This window comes from Schistocerca cancellata, chromosome 11 (assembly GCF_023864275.1).
Source record: "Schistocerca cancellata isolate TAMUIC-IGC-003103 chromosome 11, iqSchCanc2.1, whole genome shotgun sequence".
Classification (NCBI taxonomy): domain Eukaryota; kingdom Metazoa; phylum Arthropoda; class Insecta; order Orthoptera; family Acrididae; genus Schistocerca; species Schistocerca cancellata.
The window spans coordinates 139,509,495-139,531,888 of NC_064636.1; the positions used below are offsets into that span (position 1 = coordinate 139,509,495).

General features: G+C 46.5%; 1 protein-coding gene across 1 annotated transcript; it reads right to left on the reverse strand.

The window, feature by feature from the left end:
- Positions 1–546: 546 nt before the first annotated feature.
- LOC126108353 (poly [ADP-ribose] polymerase tankyrase-1-like) lies at positions 547–14,356 on the reverse strand. The gene is made up of 3 exons (XM_049913567.1): positions 14,286–14,356; positions 2,596–2,838; positions 547–1,048 (listed from the first exon to the last, which is right to left on the reverse strand). Exons 1-3 carry the CDS (start codon positions 14,354–14,356, stop codon positions 547–549), a joined length of 816 nt encoding a protein of 271 aa, XP_049769524.1.
- Between the last annotated feature and the right edge of the window lie 8,038 nt (positions 14,357–22,394).

The following is a 22,394-nucleotide window of genomic DNA, read 5'->3' on the forward strand; positions in this document are numbered from 1 at the left end:
GTATGGTGCAGTATATGCTGGTGTAACATAGCACCAGGCTTGCGGCCAGCAAAGAGTTTCCAGTAATGGGGTAATGTAGTGGACTGGTTCGAACAAGGAACGTTAATGCAGCTGCATGATGTGGCAGACAACCAAGAATATTGCGCCATTCGTGTCTTCAAAGAGATTGAGTGCTGACGTTTTCAAATGCAGGCGGTCGTGATAGATGTCGGCTGTGTTTCTTGCATATGTTGTACACAGTGAGGAAGACAATCTTGGGAGAGACAAGTGGTATTTAGTAATAGTGGAGTGTTTTTCAGTTGTTACTCACCTTTTGCAAAAACTGATCGTGAAGTATTTTACAGAGCGAATCGTCAAAAGAAAGGTTTCCTCGCATTAGTTTACAGGTATCTCTCGTCGTTGCAGTTGTCACGGTGTTACTGGAGTTGTCATACACAGCACAAAATGGTATGTACAAATAAATGAACAAAGGTTTGATTTTTGTATTCTTTATTTGAAAGACCAACACATATGATGTAACTGATTGTGTTTCCTGAGTGCCGTATGTCAGCGGTGTGTGAGCATATCCACCAGCTGCTGCTTTCTGTTCTTCCTGGCGAGGTCCAGGGGGGTCCTGCCACCCTCATCCCGGGCCCCCCTGTCCGCCCCCGCCAGGAGGAGCCCAGCCGCCGCCTCTGCGTGGCCCTCCACTGCCGCCCAGTGCAGCGGCGTCCGCCCCCACACATCCCTGGCGTTGAGGTCAGCAGAGGCGCCGACCAGCAGCCGCACCACACCAGCGTGGCCACTCGCTGCAGCCCAGTGCAGGGGCGTCTGCTGCTCCCTGCTGGTCCTGGCGTCGACCTCCGCGCCGGCGCCGACGAGGCAGCTGGCCGCCGCCACGTGACCCCCGCCTGCTGCCACGTGCAGGGCGGTCCACCTGCTCCCCGACAACCCCTCCACCCTCGCCCCCACGTCCGCCCCCGCCGCCAGCAACTCGCGCAGCTGCTCCGCCGCCCCCTGCTTGGCCGCCTCTATCAGCCTCCTCCCTCTCTCCTCTTGAGAGAGGCTCCTGCACAAAACATCGACACTCTCTCACTCCACTACACAGACAGACACACACACACACACCAAATCAAAGAAACCGTCACAGACGCCACACTGCGAGCAGCCCTCAATACACTTCTGCCCAGCCACGAGTTACAAATCTAGAACTCTTCCCTCTACGATACCGATCAACCTGCGTATCACAGACACATACATACCAGTATCCCATAATTGAAATCTGAAGCCATTTCCCGTTAAAAATTGGTGCACTGCATCTCATTGCCAGCTGTTTTAACTTTTTCTCCTAATTCACTCCGAGGAGTCACCTCCTGTGACCTCAGCATCCTGTTGGTAGCCGATCGTTGACCTTCAGAGAAACACACCTCTAATGCTACGTTGTCTTTACAGCAATCCCTTTCGACACTCGGGAAGAAAACATAGGTAACTAATGGCATCTCTAAGTACAGAAACACAACTTCCTCGTCTGTTAACAAAACGTAGGTCGCAACACGGACAATATTAGTGAAAGCGAGAGCGGTGAATAATGGATCCATTGCTGGGTTTATGTATTACTCTATATCAATGTTGTCTTCATCAAAATATTTTCCACTACATGTCAATACATTTATTCCAGTGTTTGTTCCGCTGTGTCAAACAATTCTGCAAGTTTTGTTGTGATACCCTGTAGTTCTCTCAGCGGTGCATTTCAAATCTCATCTGTGTATGAAAGAGACAGCCCTTTACGGTTCGTCGTAATTTTTAGGAACAAAATTTCACATCGGGTGATCGTGCAGCCAAGGGCGTCACCACAGTATGGTATGTAGCGAAACATGCAAGAAGACGCAACGAATTCTAAGCAGATGCGTTATCGCAGTGCAGAAATCATCAACTGTTCCGCCACAAATCTAGAGTTTTTTTTTTTTTTTTTTTTTTTGATTGCGTCATGCCGCTGGCGTTGAGCTTGTAGGTTTTACTGCTTGCTGACCGTTTCACCTTGTGACAGGAATTTGTGCTGCATCGAACTGTTGAAATCGAAGAAACATTTACACCAGTCGTAAACACTTCCCGTACTAATAGTAGATTCGACAAAGCAAAATCTAATGTCTCTAAAAGCTTGATGACTTTCACTCCGTTCTCATAGCCAAATTTAATACAAACGCGATAATCCGGTTTTACATGAAACAAATAATCGCCGATTCTAGTAACACAGCAATAACCTTTCCAAGATGTGACAACAGACTAAATATCCCATTTACCTGGTGGAGACATAAATTTCAGACATGTTTACCTACACAACGATAAAAAAAGTCTTGCGAATCTCAGTTATAAGAAACGCAAAATGGCGAGTTCCCCGTTACTTTTGAGCACTACTCGTGTCGCAAGAGTTGTCGCGTTTCAGAGCGCCCCATCGAAGAAAAGGCTCAAATTCTCCAGTACAGCTACACTATGTTTTGTTTAAAAACCGTGTCGGACGGAATGTATGCGCCAATTGTGGATGAAATTGCAGACGAACACGCATTCAGATGAAGAGATATTCGCTTTTATATTTCTAACAGATATGGGAACGCTGACATTTGATTCCTGTTCCCGTGTTGGTGCAATTTACTCCGCAATGCCGTGTTTTCCTGGACGGGGCAGTCGCTGAGCTGGGAGTGAGCGCCGCCAGGCTGTGTGGCCGGGACAGCACTGTGCAGCGGAGAGGGCGCACGACTTGACGGACACACTGTACCGCGTCCAGGGCAGAGGGCGGCCAGGGCAGGCTGCGCCGTCTGCAGGCGGCCCCCGCAAGCGCCGCCCCCTACCGCCTGCCAGCGACTGTCCAACACATTTCAGTATGTGCTCAAAGTATTTGAATAAAGTGTATTCCGTCTACGTACAATTGCGAGTAGTTTCTAATTTCGACCTGAGACCAGGTGTTTCACCGTGAGGAAGCAACTGCGTGCCTTCAGGCAGAGACCAGGTCGAATGTTAGACTGAGCCGACAGCCGTGTCTGCAGACGCAGGCGGCTGCGGCGTGGCGCACGCGAGCTGCAGGGAGGGCCGAGCGTCGGCCGGGCTGTCCCCTGTACTCGGCTGGCTCGCCTGCAAGGGCTGCCGCCGCCTTCTCCGATGGCCGCACGGCCGCAGTTGACACACTTCGGCTGCGGAACGGCAGTCGGCGCTAAACCAGGGTATTTTTAATAATGTGCAGCATCCAATACATCGATATTTACTAAAATGTCGATACCGACTCTGGACATCTTGAAAAAAAGTGTGTGTCGGCGGACAAAATATAGCGACACTCCTTCGTATAAAAATATCGGCTGCACATTGTAAATATACTGCTGGTTGTAGAGTTGTAGAACTATCGACTTATTATTACATATTCTGTACATCAACAAGCTAACAGGGCGTGTACGTGGACAAGGAAAAAAAAATTCCCGCATTTTTCCTCGACTTCTCGGTTAAAAATAGACTTTCTCCCGGGTCAAAATACACTTTTTCCGTGTTAAGCGACACTATACTCTTCCTCGGCACTGTAAAACTCACCAATTCTGTGATTGTTATACCGACGTAGAATTTCGCGGCCGTTTAGAAAACGAAACTCAGCGGGGAAAAAAACGTTTTGCAAGACCTTTGATGTCGTACCCTATTATGGAGGTATACATTCGGATTCCCCCAAACACCGCATGTTACATTCCGATGCATTGAAATCGAGATTGCGGTGAGCTTTCGTAAGCCAGCCATAGCTCATGTCACGTGATGTCGCCAGCTGATGACAGCACACGACACGCGATGTAGTCAGCCAACAGCAACATCACTCGTAAGTACCGCCAAGACAGAAATAAGGAAAGCTGATGGTTTAAATTAATACACACAGCGTTCACATACAATATTGATCTCAAAGGCACATATAATGTTGATGATCTGTGCCCTTGTTCCACTTTAAGACACGTCATAGTAACGTGCCACTAAAATTTTTAATAATGGCCCAAATGTCTGATCTTCTGGGCGCGAAATTCTTCCAAACGTTCCTCCATCAAAGAGTTGATTTTTAAATGAGAGTCAAACCCTTTGTGATTTAATAAATCCATCGTACATCGTAGCACACAGTACACAATGGGGAAAAGGTAATTTGCTTTGAATGTAACGCTTTTCAAACCAACATTGGCAGTATTTTCCCGCGACGTGTTAGAAATACGAGGTTCGTTTCAGCAGTTGACAGAGAGCGCCAGATGAAAGGAGTCACCGCGCTTGCGCAGCTACGATGACGCAGGAGGCCCTCATGTTCGTACGTGTGAAACACTGAAAGATCTTACATCATGTCTCGAAAGAAACAAGACATCACAAGATTACTCTAAGACCCTCCGGAATTCGTGCACCACACTAAAATGCACAATTAGGCTCAAAGTGCACATTCGTATGTCCAGATTCGGATGTAAATTTTCTTGGCGCACCAGTACTGTATTACCTGATGCTTGGTTCTTCATTATGCCATAATGCCATAAGTGCAGTTGATGTGCAGCGAACAGTTGAAACTAGGCAATACTGTGAAATTCAACACTTTGTTTGAAATAAACTGACTGCCTCAGCGGGAAAGATTAATAAAAGCCACTTCCCTTTAGCGAAAAATAACTTCATTCCTCTGCAAGGCGATTAATGTTTAACTGTCAAAGGTGGAAATAAAATCTGAAACTGACAACATATTTTAGCCTTCCTTAATAATGCGAACGTATTTTAATTCATTTGACAGCTCCCGGTCACAAAAATCCGTTTTGCTTTAATTTAACCCGAGAGCAATAAACGAAGAGGAAACAGTGAAACCGCTGAACGTATCCACAGGCCACGTGGAGGCGACCCACCCGCCCACCACAGCTCGGGCTGCCCTGTGCACCAGCCCCGGACCCACCGCATTTCCCAAGGGCGGCGACGTCAGATGGCGGCTCCCAGCCACACTTCTGTAACCACAACAGGGAGCAGGGACTGCTCACACGCCGCTCAACTGCGCATGCGCGAGAGGCAGCCCGCAACTGTTCAGACGAATCCAATTCAAACAGTTGTCACGTCACGCTCATCGGAGGCAATTTGTTGTAATCGATCACTGCATAGTCTTCCTACAGCCTTCGACATACTTTGCTCTTGGCAGACGCTTGTATGAGCACTGTGTTTTGTTGTTGTATGTGGCGCATTCCTTCGCAACTAAAGTTTTATTTTCGTTTCTTTTCTGTCGTTCATGTTTTGTTGCTGCAGCATTATTCTGCAGTGGCAGGGTACAGTATTATCCTTTGTTACAATATTGCCTCTCACCAATGGTGGTAAGCGACAAACTCTGCATAAACAGTCACAAAAATTTAACTCAAAACTAAAACGGTGAAAATTTGTCGCAATTCTAAACAATTCCTGGGTTTTTCCCGGATCTCCCGGTTGTCCCGGGTCGTATACACCCTCAGCTAGCAGCCTGCCTATCCCCTTTACAGCGAGAGTTTAAAGTAAAACGTTGGACGTTCAGGCATACCGATAAACACTCTGCTAAAAACGGTGCCTGCACGCAGGTGGCACAATGAAAGGCGCCTGATGGGTCCACCGTGGTGTTTCGTCACACAGCGGGTTTGTCCGGAACACTTCATGCCCGCTTCCCTGCTTTTCCATTTCTATAAAGGCCAGGCACCTACCAGCTGCAGCGTCGAAATTCTGCGGCCAAGTTAAAGCCTGCTTTTTCCGCTGGCAGCGGTGCCCGCCGACTACGTCAGCATTTCCACTCACACGTCTGCGCCCACGGCTTGTCATTTAGATTTCTGTTCTTCATTTTCAGCAACTGTTTTTCAAGAATTTCGATGTGCAAAAATAGCACACTAAAGTGCGCGTCATATATCTTGGCGGCCGAGTTTAGGTTCGTTCTGCGCATCTGACGTCACAAATCACAGTCAGCCAATGAACAGAGAACGACGTTGCCAGATCTCGACTGCAGGGCAGAGCACGGACGAGTGCCTTCAGTTTTAGAAACGTTCAGTCATAAATAAAGGAATTGAACGAAAGCAGTGTCTTGATAGCAGACTTTCTTTTAGAGAAAGTTTGGAAAAAGCATTCTTTACACCAATTGCTTCATATTCTATTAATTAATTAAACCAAACAAACAATAAGCCTCCTAATTCAGGCGGTAGCAAGGAAAGGTGTTTGTATCAGTCTCACGAACCGCTTTTTCGCAATAAATAACAGCGGTAATTGTTTATTTCCTATTGTACTTCGACGCAACGTGAGTAATTCATAGTCACCCCAACAGTGTTTGTCGGTATTTTGCATAGGTTTAGAGTGCTCCAGGAGAGTTCCGAAACAAGCAGCTGCGTTAGCGTAATGGTTAAGGTGTTGGGCTGCTAATCGGAAGATTCTGAGCTCAAGCCTTGTTGCTTACTTAATATTTCATTTATTTAAAAACAATAGCGAAATGTCTTATTTAATGAATTTTATTCGTTTGAATGTAATGTTTTGAAATTTTCTGTGCTTTATCTCTCCATTATAATCATAATAAGTTTTCAGTTTTTCTAATTTTCTCCTCCAATATGTCTTTTCACAGCAATTAAAAACAATGAAAAGGCACACATACAATATTCACGTTATCCGTTTTGTTTGTATATCGTCTCTTCCGCAGTCGCTGTTTTACTATTCATATTGAGATATATTCTTTTGCGGCAGTAATAAAAGTATTATTTAGAGCAGAATTTCGGCTCGTACGTTGTCGAGCTATTTGATTGTCTGACGGAATTCTTTGCTTCGCTGCTTTGGCAACATCATATTCAATGTTTTCGTCGACTGATCTATGTTTTGGCAAGTATTTGCTGTCCGTTGTGACAAACATAAAATGTTTGCGCACTGCGCCTCACTGGCAATATATTTTAGTTTTATGTTTTATTACGTCCAAAATTCAGTTTTGTGTACTTCGCCAACTTCGTTTTAATCAGAACGTTTTAGAAAACAGCGAAATGACTCTGGTATAAAGAAAGTTTTGTTACAGTTGCTAAAGATAGAATACACTCCTGGAAATTGAAATAAGAACACCGTGAATTCATTGTCCCAGGAAGGGGAAACTTTATTGACACATTCCTGGGGTCAGATACATCACATGATCACACTGACAGAACCACAGGCACATAGACACAGGCAACAGAGCATGCACAATGTCGGCACTAGTACAGTGTATATCCACCTTTCGCAGCAATGCAGGCTGCTATTCTCCCATGGAGACGATCGTAGAGATGCTGGATGTAGTCCTGTGCAACGGCTTGCCATGCAATTTCCACCTGGCGCCTCAGTTGGACCAGCGTTCGTGCTGGACGTGCAGACCGCGTGAGACGACGCTTCATCCAGTCCCAAACATGCTCAATGGGGGACAGATCCGGAGATCTTGCTGGCCAGGGTAGTTGACTTACACCTTCTAGAGCACGTTGGGTGGCACGGGATACATGCGGACGTGCATTGTCCTGTTGGAACAGCAAGTTCCCTTGCCGGTCTAGGAAAGGTAGAACGATAGGTTCGATGACGGTTTGGATGTACCGTGCACTATTCAGTGTCCCCTCGACGATCACCAGTGGTGTACGGCCAGTGTAGGAGATCGCTCCCCACACCATGATGCCGGGTGTTGGCCCTGTGTGCCTCAATCGTATGCAGTCCTGATTGTGGCGCTCACCTGCACGGCGCCAAACACGCATACGACCATCATTGGCACCAAGGCAGAAGCGACTCTCATCGCTGAAGACGACACGTCTCCATTCGTCCCTCCATTCACGCCTGTCGCGACACCACTGGAGGCGGGCTGCACGATGTTGGGGCGTGAGCGGAAGACGGCCTAACGGTGTGCGGGACCGTAGCCCAGCTTCATGGAGACGGTTGCGAATGGTCCTCACCGATACCCCAGGAGCAACAGTGTCCCTAATTTGCTGGGAAGTGGCGGTGCGGTCCCCTACGGCATTGCGTAGGATCCTACGGTCTTGGCATGCATCCGTGCGTCGCTGCGGTCCGGTCTCAGGTCGACGGGCACGTGCACCTTCCGCCGACCACTGGCGACAACATCGATGTACTGTGGAGACCTCACGCCCCACGTGTTGAGCAATTGGGCGGTACGTCCACCCGGCCTCCCGCATGCCCACTATACGCCCTCGCTCAAAGTCCGTCAACTGCACATACGGTTCACGTCCACGCTGTCGCGGCATGCTACCAGTGTTAAAGACTGCGATGGAGCTCCGTATGCCACGGCAAACTGGCTGACACTGACGGCGGCGGTGCACAAATGCCGCGCAGCTAGCGCCATTCGACGGCCAACACCGCGGTTCCTGGTGTGTCCGCTGTGCCGTGCGTGTGATCATTGCTTGTACAGCCCTCTCGCAGTGTCCGGAGCAAGTATGGTGGGTCTGACACACCGTGTCAATGTGTTCTTTTTTCCATTTCCAGGAGTGTATTTCCCAATTTATGAACACTGTTTATGTTATAAAGGGTGTTCATTTTAACTGGGGACATTGAAATCTCTTGAAAACGGCACACAGAGCCAAAAGAAATCCTAATAAAAATTAGTTCCTCCCGGAAGGGGACATCCAATTATAACAAATATGACTACAAATTCGTCGGATTTGGTATCATTGGATGTCCCCCTCTGAGACAAAAAAAAATTTAGTTATAAATTTGTTTGATCCAATGTGTAGATTTGCGGATATTTTAATGTCTCCAATTAAAATGAACACTCTGTATAGTTGGAACCACGAACGACTGCGGTCGATTTAAGGCTCGTTCTACGCACCTGACGTCACGCATCCGCTGACAGCCAATGAGTGTTCAGTAGTTTTCTGAACGGTCTGCTGGGAATGTCTTGGCGAGTGCGAGTGTTAAATGTGATTGTAGTTATTCTTTGGTGAATTTTTATCGCATTTCTTGCAAGTTGTCATGGCTGATTATGGTGGTAAGCGACAAACTCTCCATAAACAGGCGAGGGACATAATTTACCGGATACACGCTTTTTTCAAGCGCGAAGCAGAAAACGGTGGACCTATCACGGATGTCGCCAGATCTCAGGAACGCACTGCAGAAGCGACAGGCGTTAGCTTGAGAACCGTTCAGCGGATTGCCAATGAAGGAAAGTTATCTACGGAGACCTGTGGAAGCCCACTTTTCAGATCGCCAGGGAAATATCGCACTCGTGAGAGGACTGTAACTAATTTAGATAATTTCGACAAAGATGTTCTAAGACGAGAAGTGCTCAACATGTACAACACAGGCGAATTTCCTACTGTAAAAAAAATCACTGTGAAAATGCGTGAAACCATAAATTTTAAAGGTATCATGACTTCAATGAATAGAATACTTAAAACATTGGATTCAAATATGTACACACAAATGACGGATGAAAGTTTTTAATGGAACGTAGTGATATCGCTGCTTCAAGGGCCCAGTTTTTAAGACGTATTATTGAAGTAAGAAAATCCGGGAATAAGAACATTTTTTTCTTGGACGAAACATGGGTAAACCAAAATCACACAAGGAAAGCGTGTTGGAAAATGAGTGATGATTCGGGTGGGTTTAAAGTACCAGTTGGTAAAGGTGGACGAATAATTGTGCTTCACGCTGGCTCTGCTTCTGGATTCATTCCAGAAAGCAAATTAGTGTTCCGAGCAAAAAAGAGAAATTCAGGGGATTATCATTCCGAAATGAACTCGGAGACATTTAAATTGTGGTTTAGGAATCAGTTTCTCCCTTACTTGCCTTCATACTCGGTGATTGTAATGGACAATGCGAGTTATCACTCTGTTGTTGTTGACAAGATACCCACAACAAGTACAAAAAAAAGCCGATATCATGTTATGGCTTGCAAGTAAAAATATACCACATACTGCCAACCAAACCGTGCTGAAATGTTGAATCTTGTAGTGCTTCATAAGCCTCGCACAAAAGTTTATGAAATCGATTGTATTGCACTGGAACATGGACACACAGTTTTGCGTTTGCCATCGTACCATTGCCAATACAATCCGATAGAGTTAATTTGGGCACAAGTGAAAAGGTATGTCGCAGAACGAAACGTGACATTTAAAACTGCCGACACAGAAAGGCTTCTGCACGAAGCACTTGACAGAATTACTCCTTCAGCATGGGCTGAATGTTTTCGGCATGCACAAAGGCTACAGGAGGAGGACATGGACAGGGAAATTGTAATTGACAATCTGCTTGAACACATCGTCATCACTCTAAGACCTGATGATTCGGACTGCGACACTGACTACAGCGATGCAGAAGACAATCGCAGCGATTGACAACAATGAAAGGTAAGACACATACACAATAATACTCATGTTCTCTTTCTTGTTTTTGTTCCACAGTTGCAATTTTACCAATGGTATTGAAATATATTCCTCTTCTGCAACTGTAATAAGCGTCTTATTTAGACCAGACGCGTTTTTCTCTTTTGAAGCATCTTCAGTGGACAGCATTTTGTCTCCTCCATTGCCAAGTCACCTTTCGTAGTTTTGTGCTGAAGTAACACAATATTCAACGTTTGTGTCAGCCGACCAGTGTTTTAGCAAATAAATGCTCTTTGTGTGTGCCACACACAAAAATTATATTTGACATAGCTCAGAGCACAGTATATTCAAGTCCTAATGTTTTTGTAAGTCCACAGTTTTGTTTAACGTATTTTGTGTACTTCCTTTTGATTGATTGAAGTGCTTTAAAATAAAGTCAAACGCGCCCGGTGTAAATAAAACTTTTATTACAGTCGCGAAAGACGGAATATTTCTCAATATTACATACGACACCAATCTGGTACTTAAATTAAATGAGATATTGTTATACAGTAAATTTTATATGAAATTTAGGTATCTTGTCCACATTTCATTCTCAACATTGTGGCAACTACAATCGACCATACGGAAAGTATACACTATGAACTCTACCTCTGCAAACTCTTCAAAATTTCGTGCAATGGTTTACTACATTTAATGCTGCAATATAACTGCGTTGAAAATCGAAACAAAATTAAGTCATTTATGGGGGGAAGTTATCAGTCAAGAAAATGTGTCAAAATCAAATTTTTGGACCAAATAGTTTTTGTGAAATCGAATGATACGTGTGTCAAAGCAGTCGGAACACTATGTGTCTGCACAGGCGAGCAGTGCAGTGGTTACAAAATCACGCACGGCGCGGAATGCGGGGAGCACGTCTCTGAATGTGTGAGTGAAATCTTATGGGACTTAACTGCTAAGGTCATCAGTCCCTAAGCTTACACACTATTTAAGCTAAATTATGCTAAGGACAAACACACACACCCATGCCCGAGGGAGGACTCGAACCTCCTCCGGGAGCACGTCCCTGTAGCAGTGAACGGTTTAATGCGGCCGTGGTGGCTTTACTCCATAAACTGCGCGCTCCCCCCTAAACGTCAGTTTGCGAACTACACTGCTACGGCGCTGCTTCTCTTGACGCGTGCAACTGGCAACGCTGCAATCTCCCGCGTCTGGGCGGGCATGCGCGAGCCGCCAAGATAAATGAATTGAACTATAGTTGCGTTGAAAATTATTTTATAAGGGAATTGGTGTTTTGTTTGTTCACATCGTAAATCTTGTCATTCCATTCAACCCTCTCCCCCCCCCCTTCCGCACCACGGTGCAATCGGTGTTTTTCTTCTCTGCCACAAATACTTGATTCACACACTCAAAGGGCAAGATTGGACGTGATTAAAGTTCAGAAAGTAGTAAGATTATTACACACTTGAAGGTAAGAATCATGTCCCACTACAGTTTGAAAAAAAGACAGCTTCAAATATTTATCGAAAACTGTGAAGAAATATAACATAAAATAAAAGTATCACAGTCGATATTGCCGTTTTGATATCGACATACTGATATACCGACAGAAAATTATGGCCGATATACATCAATTTTTTTTGGAGAAGATATTGATGTATCTACATTTCATCAACATCCTTAAGCTCAAGGCATGGGACATTCCATTTTGGAAATTGTTACCGATTCCAATATTACGACATCCACAGTGATGTGAGTACAGCAAAGATACCAAATTTGAGGTATTGTCTGTCAGGACAGAGAACGCAGTGCCCGACTGCCTTCACTTTACGACCGAGTACAGCGGCGTTTGCAAAGCAACACTGCGTGAAATAACCGCAGAAAGCTACGTGGGACATTACGGCGAACGTATGTGTTGGGGCTGTGCTGCGAAATTTGGCGCTAATGCGTTACGGCAGCATATATCTGACGCGAGTGCCTTTGCGAACAGTGCGGCATCGCCTGCATCGCCTCAGTGGGGTCCGTGGCTGGAGACCAGGCGCCTGGAGAACTGTGGGCCGGTCAGGCGGGTCCAGAGTTCAGGTGGTGAGGGCTGGCGGTGGGGTTCGGCTGCGAGGCGGACCCAGCGAAGCCCCGGAGGCGAGATGTCGACGAGGCACTGTGGCTCGGCAGTGGCGAGGGCTGCGTCTGTACGGAATGGACTGGGCCCTGTGGTCGAGCTGAACCCAACACTGGCTGGGAATCAGTCGAGGTCGGCCACTCTGGGGGCACCTGGAGCGACCCGAGGACCTCGAGTTCCCGAACGACGACGGAATGTTTGTGGATGGCAGTGCACCCTGTCACTGGGCAACGAGTATTTGCGACTGGTTTGAGTAACGATCTGGACAACTCGAGCGAATGATTTAGCCGCCCAACTCGCCCGATACGAACCTCACCGACTATTTATGGACATAATTGAGAGATCTGTTAGTGCACAAAGTCCTGCACCGGCTGCACTTTGGCTGCAGGGGCAGCACGCCTCAGTACCTGTGCAGGCGACCTCTGGCGACTTGCTGGGCCCGCGCCACGTCCAGCTGCTACGCTGCGTCGAGCAAAGGGATGCCCGCCACGTTACCAGAGGGTATCCCACGACGTTTGTCACGCCAGTGTGTTGTCACTGACGATATTGCCGCGCCTGTGCTTTTAAGACGAACGACGCAACGTTCCTTCTGACACGCGTGCACATCCGAGGAAGAAGGCCCTGTAGTGGCCGCAGCCGTCGTGAAGAGCTTGAAATGTACTCACAGACGTCAGCTGTGTGAGGGACGGAATGCAATGAAGATTTGTGCCGGACAAGGACTCGGCCCCGGATTTCTCTCTCTGCGCGAGCGCTCGCCTTAACCACTTCGGCTATCCGTGCACGACTCACGGCCAGGCCCGAACTCCCAAATGTCGTTGTTACTCCATCACAGTCTGTACTCGTGTACACACATGTGGTGTGCGTACTGTAAGACCTTCGGTACACACACCGTCAGATTATTTGACTTGTCGCTCTAACGAAGTAGGCGAGTGTCAGCAATATGTCTCGTGGTCTTATCGTGGCGTGTTTATCTTCTGCCGTTAGGTCGGACGATAGAAATGCCACTTGCACGCTTAGAGTAGCAGATTGACGGTGACCGACTTTAAACAGAACTTGATTAATTTTCACACACATTTATTGAAATACATTACGTAACTTGATTCTGGATGCTGTTTACAATTGACAATCTGAAGTTCCTTTGGTCTTGGTACGTTAATCTTATTCTCACATATCTCTGATACTTGACAAAGTGTCTATTCATTTATCTTCATGGCTACGTACAGGAATATGATAAATCTTATTAGGCGCAGACTGAAACTTGACTATAGACTAATGCAGACTAATGCAGACTGACTAATCGGAGGTCTGTACACTCGTTATAATACCTCGCGCGTTCAGGTATCACTGCGCGAGTGTGATCCGCGAGGAGAAAAGGTTCTGTGTTAGCAGCAACCTCATTGGCTGCGTTACACATTAATACGCGGATTGGCGGAAGCAGAATTTGGTCCGTCTCTAAGGCAGCGCCATCTCGTAGTGCGGAGACGGACGAGCGCTGCGCCTGCGCTGTTGTGCTTAGCGGGGCGCGCTCTAGTGGGAAAGTTGTGTACGCGCTGACTACGCGGAACTATGTACACAGCAACACATCAATCGCCGTGCAGGGGAGGATACTCTGATTGAAAGCGATTGTCAGGTGCTGGAGGATGGAGACGATAATTCCTTGCCTGTGTTGTTGATTGTATCTTCTTAACAGCTGTTGTTGTCACTGTGCCTCTTCCTTCGGACATGCATTCGTGTTCAGAGGACCTCTACATCATTTTTCTTAAGAGGTCGGGAGACTGCAGCTAGAAGAACGACAGAAATCGGCTCTCAGCATATATGCTGTCCACGGAGCAGTCCGATCCGTGAAGGTGTCAGGGCTTGGTTGCACCATCACTTTCTCTCACTGGGGCAGGGAGCCAACTCCAGAGACGTACTGGAACGTCAAACAACAGTGGCTAGCAGCAGTGTACCACATTGGTTCAGAACTGTGGTGTCAGTTAATGGGAATACAGTGTTTGCAGTTGCTCACTGGATTTGCTGTGTTATTTCACTGATGAATATTCCTGACTCAAAACCTGAACACTTTGTCATTGAAACTTGCCTGCAGCATCAGCGAGGGGCAGGCAGGACACGGCCTGACGTCGCCACACTGACAGCTGCACCCACCAGCCTACAAAATGCAAGTGGCCGCTCACGCCACGTTAAACCCTGGCCACGCCCTGCCACTGGGACGACACAGTTTCCGATGGAGCCCCTAATTACTCTCATTAGTTTTACCCTCGACAATAATAGTAGTGTAAAATCCAGTAGTAGCTGTGAGTAGCTTTCACTATTGGTGTGTAAGCTGAGCTTCACTCCTGTGCAGTCAGCATTGTTATTCCGTGGTGTTATTTTGCCAGTTGCCCACAGTGATACTGTACACAGCGTGAAGAGGCTGTTCCCTGTGTAAGAAGTTAATGTATCTGAAGTTCGCACATATATGGAGCTATGCAGGCGCGAGTGGCACACGGTCAGGCTGTGTTTCCGTCAATGGCAGCTGACAATCGCTATATATCCGACAAACGTGTCAATGTATGAAAACAAACCGTCGTTATAATATAGTGAACTAGGAGAAAAAACCAAATCAGTAAGGCAGCCTGGTAGGGTTGTGGGCGCTGCAACACCAAGACATTATCACAGACGGTTCTGGTGGACAGAACGAAGCAACCCTCGCTTCACTAATAGAATAACGAAACTGGATTGTAACAGTAGGAGGCCGGTGGTTCGATCACAAGTAGGTCCACACGCTGTACATGTCTACAGCTGAGCACGATATGTAACCGAGCCACGAAATCCGTGAATCTCCGTATAGGGGGAGCAGTGTGTTTTCTAAAGTCAGTGCATATATTTGAGCTACAGCATTTGTTTTGCACCTACTTTCCCACTTGAAACTTAGGACACTCCTCTATTCTATTGTGTCTTGCTGCATTCTGCTCTGATCAGTTTCAAATGCCATGCTGAATAGTCGCAATGTTGCTAGTCCTAGTCCTGTGCAGATGTTATTCTGGTACATCAAGCACCTTCTTCAAGTTCAGAAAAAGCTATGTCAGTGGAGCCTCAGTGAAGCCATCTTGTAAACCTTTCAGTTGGCTGTAAGGCATACTTTTTCAGAAAGCTGACTATGTATGTCCACTAACATCGGTCGCTGATTTCGAACAAGCGAGATGAATATTAGGAAGTTGTTAAGGAAAAAACTGCTCTGCGCTGACTGGAGATACTGTGCTCGAGACGCGTGGCAGATCCCACCAGCTGCAGGGCGTGGTTTAACATGGGCGGGGTGTGCAGTGCTGCACACACCTCCACCCTGCCACGCCCACAGCAGAGCTGACCTCGTTTCCCGCCCATCGTCGACGGGCACCACAGCCGCTACCCCACCTGAGTCTGCCTTCACCCCTGACTCCAACTTTCATTGTGGCTGATGTTTTCTGAATTTCTTCACTTCTAAACGCTACTAACAGAGCTTTAATTTGCATTAAGATCATCAGTGGCTGCTACATACGAAAGTTGTGTTGTTGTGGTCTTCAGTCCAGAGACTGGTTTGATGCAGCTCTCCATGCTACTCTATCCTGTGTAAGGTTCTTCATCTCCCAGTCCCTACTGCAACCTACATCCTCCTGAATCTGCGTAGTGTACTCATCTCTTGGTCTCCCTCTTCGATATTTACCCTCCGCGGTGCCCTCCAGTACTGAACTGGTGATCACTTGAGGCCTCAGAATATGCCCTACAATACGAAAGTATCCATTCTGCAAAGTCATCTCAAGCAAATTCGAGTAATATTTGAGGACACGCACGAAACAAGCCATATCGAGCCCCTCTGCTGTTAACAGCCGGTTTTGAGCCCTCTTACTTCTAATTCTGCTTACTCTTACTTTATCATTTTTTTTTGGGGGGGGGGGGGGGGGAGGACTGTGCATACACCTGTATACGCAACGATTCATTAATGCATCCTCTAGGTTACGTGAATGCCGATGCTCTGAAACGCTGGGTTCACATCCATTTCCTTCACAAGCAATTTGTAACACGCATAAAGACCATCGAAAGTGGCAACTACACTAAACACACCGTTAAGCAAGGAAATAATTTTCCTGGGCGCCATCTAACATTTCAAAAACTATATGAAATTCGAATTCTTCGTTAGTATAACGTTTGGTTGACACGGCAGTAAGTGTTGGCGTGAGGGTACAAGTCGCGGACTTGCAGCGGCGCCACTCACCGGAGGCGGGAGACGGCGGCGCTGTCAGGCGGCGTGGGAGATCGGCGGGCTGCGGGGGCGGCGGAGGCGGCGGGGTCGACGGGGTCGGCGGGGTCGGCGGGGTCGGCGGTGGTGGTCCGGCTGCTGCCGCTGGGCGGCCGGGCGGCGGGGGCGGCCGGCCCGCTGGAAAACAAAAGGCGCGGCTGGAGGCGGCGGACACCGAACTGGACGCGAGAGCCCAGCCGCAGGGGCCAGCAGCTCTGTCTCACTCACGCAACACCTGTCGGGCACAACCTGACAAGCAGTTCAAGTCGGCTGGCTTGTGAGGTTGGTTGAAACCTAATGTATGGAAGCTCAATGATGTCACTGAAGACAGAGAGAGAGAGAGAGAGAGAAGGGGGGGGGAGGAGATAGAGAAGATATAATCTGGTAACTCGGCGTACCAACTTACATACAGGAGTTGTTTGATAGGCTCATATTTTGATGAACTGTGGATAACTACCAAGCAATACGTTTGATGCCTGAGGGAATGAAGAAGGCGATGGCCAGGAACTACAACAGCTATACTGCAAACGTTACAATGAGTAGTTTCAAAATTTGCTTTTCAGTAAAGCAGACAAAATCATACAGGCATGTAATGTCTCTATAGTTCGATTTCTTGAAAAGACAGCAAGGGTTATGTGTTTCTGACTCAAACATTATCTTCCGTTTTAAACTGGACAAGAGAGACAGCGCCATAAGAATAACACACTCAAGGTCACGCGCAAACTTGATTTTCGTGCAACATAGTCTAAGTAATATATACACACGCGCTGCAGCGACTAAGTCAAGCCGTGACCTTGAGATGAGAAAATGTGGGTCAGGCAGTACAGGCAACATTGCCTCACAGGCAAAGTTTACAACTTGTCAAGTAATCTGTAGAGTATTGCATACACATTCCAAAAGATTTGAAAAATAAAGGAGACAGCCCTGTATGAAGCATACGTATCTGAGAGACAGAGAGTAACAAATAGGAGTCTGATCTAAGCGTCACATCAGAACTGACATTGTAGAAGATGCTTCAGACTCAAATAGATCCATAGGCGACGTAATCTGGCGTATCCCAGTAGAAGCAAGCTGGTGCTTTCCACTGGACGGCCTCCGGCGGCGCCAGAGACGATTACAGACGTGACAGGAGGGCAGAGAATTGTCGCCTGCTCCTCCAGCATCCAGTACAGTGAGGTAACCAGTACCTGTGTGTTTCCTAGGAGGAAAGGCATGGCACATATTGCGGGTGATGGCTGAACAGAGAGGAGAAGACAATGTGACTGTAAGGCCCACCACTGTGTGTGACCATGCTGTCGTGCTGACTGGATTGTTCTCTTGTCGTTCACTCACGATGTGCATGAGGAGCCCCTGTGCTCACACCACCTTCTGTACTGGACGGCTGTAAAAAAATTTGTAAATTTTAGGAAAGACATTACGGGATCCAACTGCTGAGGTCATCCGTCCCTACGCTTACGCACTACTTTAACTTAAACTGACTTACGCTAAGGACAACACACACACACCTATGCCCAAGGGAGGACTCGAACCTCCGACAGGAGGGGGGTGAGGGGGCAGCCCCCCGGACTGTGACGAGGTGCCTCAGGCCGCACTGCTACCCCGTGTGGCGCCTGGATGTCTGACTGGGAATCATTACCCTGCTGTTTGGAGCCCGTCGTCTAGAGGTATCGTCGTCCCCGATCCTGGGCTCGAATCCCGCCATCCACATTGTGAATAAAAATAATCAGCATTGGCAGCCGAAGGCTCCCGGCATAAAAGGTCACCCTCATTCAGCCAACAGCCTTGTCAAAGTGGGCGGAGGGGATCACGGAGGCTCAGGGCTCTGCCTTGCCGCTTAGGTTAGTGGAAGATTCAGCAATCATGAGTGGCATGAGAATGAAATGGAAACCACTTCATTAAAGGTACGCAAAGAGTACCAACAGAACATGTGGCCTGTAACTGAACACGTATCATGACGATCCTGCCAAGAGCTTCCAGACTAGTGTCCATTCAGATACCTGGGAAGAGACTGCCAAGAGTGACATGACCTGACAAAAGGATTGAATAACCAACCAAGGGATGACATTATACGAGTCCAGACGTGGAATGTGAGGAGTTAGAATGTGGTTGGAAAGCTAGAAAATAATACCCTACTCCCCATTAAAATTGCTACACCAAGAAGAAATGCAAATGATAAACGTGTATGCATTGGACAAATATATTATATTAGAAATGAGACGTGATTACATTTTCAAGCAGTTTGAGTGCATAGATCGTGAGAAATCAGTACCCAGAACAAACACCTCTGGCCGTAGTAACAGCCTTGATATGCCTACGCATTGAGTCAAACAGAGCTTGGATGGCGTGTACAGCTTCAACACGATACCACAGTTCATCAGGAGTAGTGACTGGCGTATTGTGAAGAGCCAGTTGCTCCGCCACTATTGACCAGACGGTTTCAATTGGTGAGAGATGTGCTGGCCAGGGCAACAGTCGAACATTTTCTGTATCCAGAAAGGCCCGTACAGGACCTGCAACATGCGGTCGTGCATTATCCTGCTGAAATGTAGGGTTTCGCAAGGATCGAATGAAGGGTAGAGCCACGGGTAGTAACACATCTTAAATGTAACGTCCACTGTTCAAAGTGCCGTCAACGCGAACAAGAGGTGACCGAGATGTGTAACCAATGGCACCCCATACCATAGCGCTGGGTGATACGCCAGTATGGCGATAACGAATACACGCTTCCAATGTGCATTCACCGTGAAGTCGCCAATCACATTTTGCCATTCGTGCAGCCAGTTTTGTCATTCAGTACACCATCGCAGGCGCTCCTGTCTGTGATGCAGCGTCAAGGGTAACCGCAGCCACGGTCTTCGAGCTGATAGCCCATGCTGCTGCAAACCTCGTCGAACTGTTCGTACAGATGGTTGTTGTCTTGCAAACGTCCCCATCTGTTGTCTCAGGGATCGAGACATGGCTGCACGATCCGTTACAGCCATCTGGATAACATGCCTGTCATCTCGTCTGCTAGTGCTACGAGGCCGTTGGCATCCAGCACGGCGTTCCGTATTACCCTCCTGAACCCACCGATTCCATATTCTGCTAACAGTCATTGGATCTCGACCAACGCGAGCAGCAATGTCGCGATACGATAAACCGCAATCGCGATAGGCTACAATCCGACCTTTATCAAAGACGGAACCGTGATGGTACGCATTTCTCCTCCTTACACGAGGCATCACAACAATATTTCACTAGGCAATGGTGGTCAACTGCTGTTTGTGTATGAGAAATCGGTTGGAAACTTTCCTCACGTCAGCACGTTATAGTTGTCGCCACCGGCGCCAACCTTGTGTGATTGCTCTGAAAAACTAATGATTTACATACCACAGCATCTTCTTCCTGTCGGTTAAATTTCGCGTCTGTAGCACGTAATCTTCGTGGTGTAGCAATTTTAATGGCCAGTAGCGGAAAAGGAAAATGTTAACGCTCAATCTGCAAACGGTGGTGGTCATTCAGGTGAAATGGAAAGAAGGCAAGGACTTCTGGTCAGATGAGAATAGGGTACTATCAACAGCAGCAGAAAATGGCGCAATAGGGGTCGGATTCATTATGAGTAGTTGGGTAGGGCAGACCGCGAGCTACTGTGAACATTTTAGTGATAGGGTTCTTGCCAACAGAATCGACAGCGAACCAACACCGGCACCGACAATGATAGTTCAGGTATACATGCCGACATCGCAAGTTGAAGATGAAGATATAGAAAAACTATGTGAGGATACTAAACAGCTAATTCAGTATGTAAAGGAAGATGAAAATCTAATAGTCAGCAAGGGAAACAGAAGAAGAAAAAATTACAGGAGAATTTAGACTTGGTATCAGGAAAGAGAGAGGAGAAACACTAGTTGAGTTGTACAATAATTTCAGCTATGAATAGCGAATACTTTGTTTAGGAATCACAAGAAGAGGAGTTACATTTGGGAAAGGACGTTACATATGGGGAGATTTCAGTTACATAGCATACTGGAAGTAGATACTGAACTGTAAGGCATACCCAGAAGCAGATACAGATGCAGATCACAATTTAGTAGTGGTGAAGAGTAGCCTGAATTTTAAGAGACTAGCAAGGAAGAATTAGTGTGCAAAGAAGTGGGATATAGTAGTACTAAGGGACGAAGAGTGCTTTCAGTTCTCTGAGGCTATAGATACTGTGATAATGAACAGATCACTAGGTACGTGGTTGAAGAGGAGTGTATATCTCTAAAAACAATCACAGAAGCTAGAAAGAAAAACATAGGTACAAAGAAGCTAACTGTAAAGAAACCATGGGTAACCGAAGAAATGCTTCAGTTGATGAAAGTAGGAAGTACATAAATGTTCAGGGAAATTCAGGAATACAGACGTGCTACTCACTTAAGAATGAAATAAATGGGAAGTGTGTAGAAGCTAAGGCCATATAGCCACAGAGAAAGGTGAAGAAATCGCAAAAGAAATGATTGTTGTAAGCATTGGCTCAGCATAACAGGACAGTCAGAACAAATTTTGGTGAAATTAAAAGCAAAGGGGGTAACATTAAGAGTGGAACCGGAATTCCACTGTTAAATGCAGAGGAGATGGCAGACGTATGGAAAGAATACACTGAATGCTTGCATGACGTGAAAGACTTGGCTGATGGCGTAATAGAAGAAGAAACATTAGTCGACATGGAAGAGATAGGTGATCCAGTACTAGAGTGAGAATTTAAAAGAGTTATGGAAAATTCAATATCAAATAAGGCAGAAGGGATAAATAACATTCCATCAGAATTTCTAATATCATTGGAGAAGTGGTAACAAAATAACTATTCATGGAATGTACGAGTCTGGTGATACACCATCTGACTATCAGAAAAAGATCAAGACAAGTATCAGAATTATCGCACCATCAGTTTAACAGCACATGCATCCAAGTTACTGACAAGAATAATATACCACGTGATCAAAAAGTCAATATAAATTTAAAAAACTGAATAAATCACGGAATAATGAAGATAGAGATGTACAAATTGACACACAGGCTTGGAATGACATGGTGTTTTTTTAGAACCAAAAATATACAAAAGTTCAGAAAATGTCCGACAGATGACGCTTCATCTGGTCAGAATAGCAATAATTAGCATAAAGTAAGACAAAGCAAAGATGATGTTCTTTACAGGAAATGCCCAATATGTCCACCATCATTCCTCAGAATTAGCAGTAGTCAAGGAATAATGTTGTGAACAGCAGTGTAAAGCATTTCCGGAGCTATGGTGAGGCATTGTCGTCGGATGTGGTCTTTCAGCATCCCTAGAGATGTCGGTCAATCACGATACACTTATGACTTCAGGTAACCCCAAAGCCAATAATCGCACGGTCTGAGGTCTGGGGACCTGGAAGGCCAAGCATGACGAAAGTGGTGGTTGAGCACATGATCATCACCAAACGACATGCGCAAGTGATCTTTCAAGCGTCTTTGTTTTTTTTTTTGTTCTAATAAAACCCCCCCTGTCATTCCAAGCATGGGTGTAAATTTTTACCTCTCTATCTACATTATTCCATGGTTTATTAAGTTTTGAAATTTATACTGACTTTTTAACTCTCCGGTACATAAGACTGGAACAGGATATTGAAGTTCTTTTAGATGTCGGTTCAGGAAAGTTAAAGGCATCAGAGGGACAATTTTGATATTCTGTTGATAATGGAAGCACGAGTGAAGAAAAATCAAGCCACGTTCATAG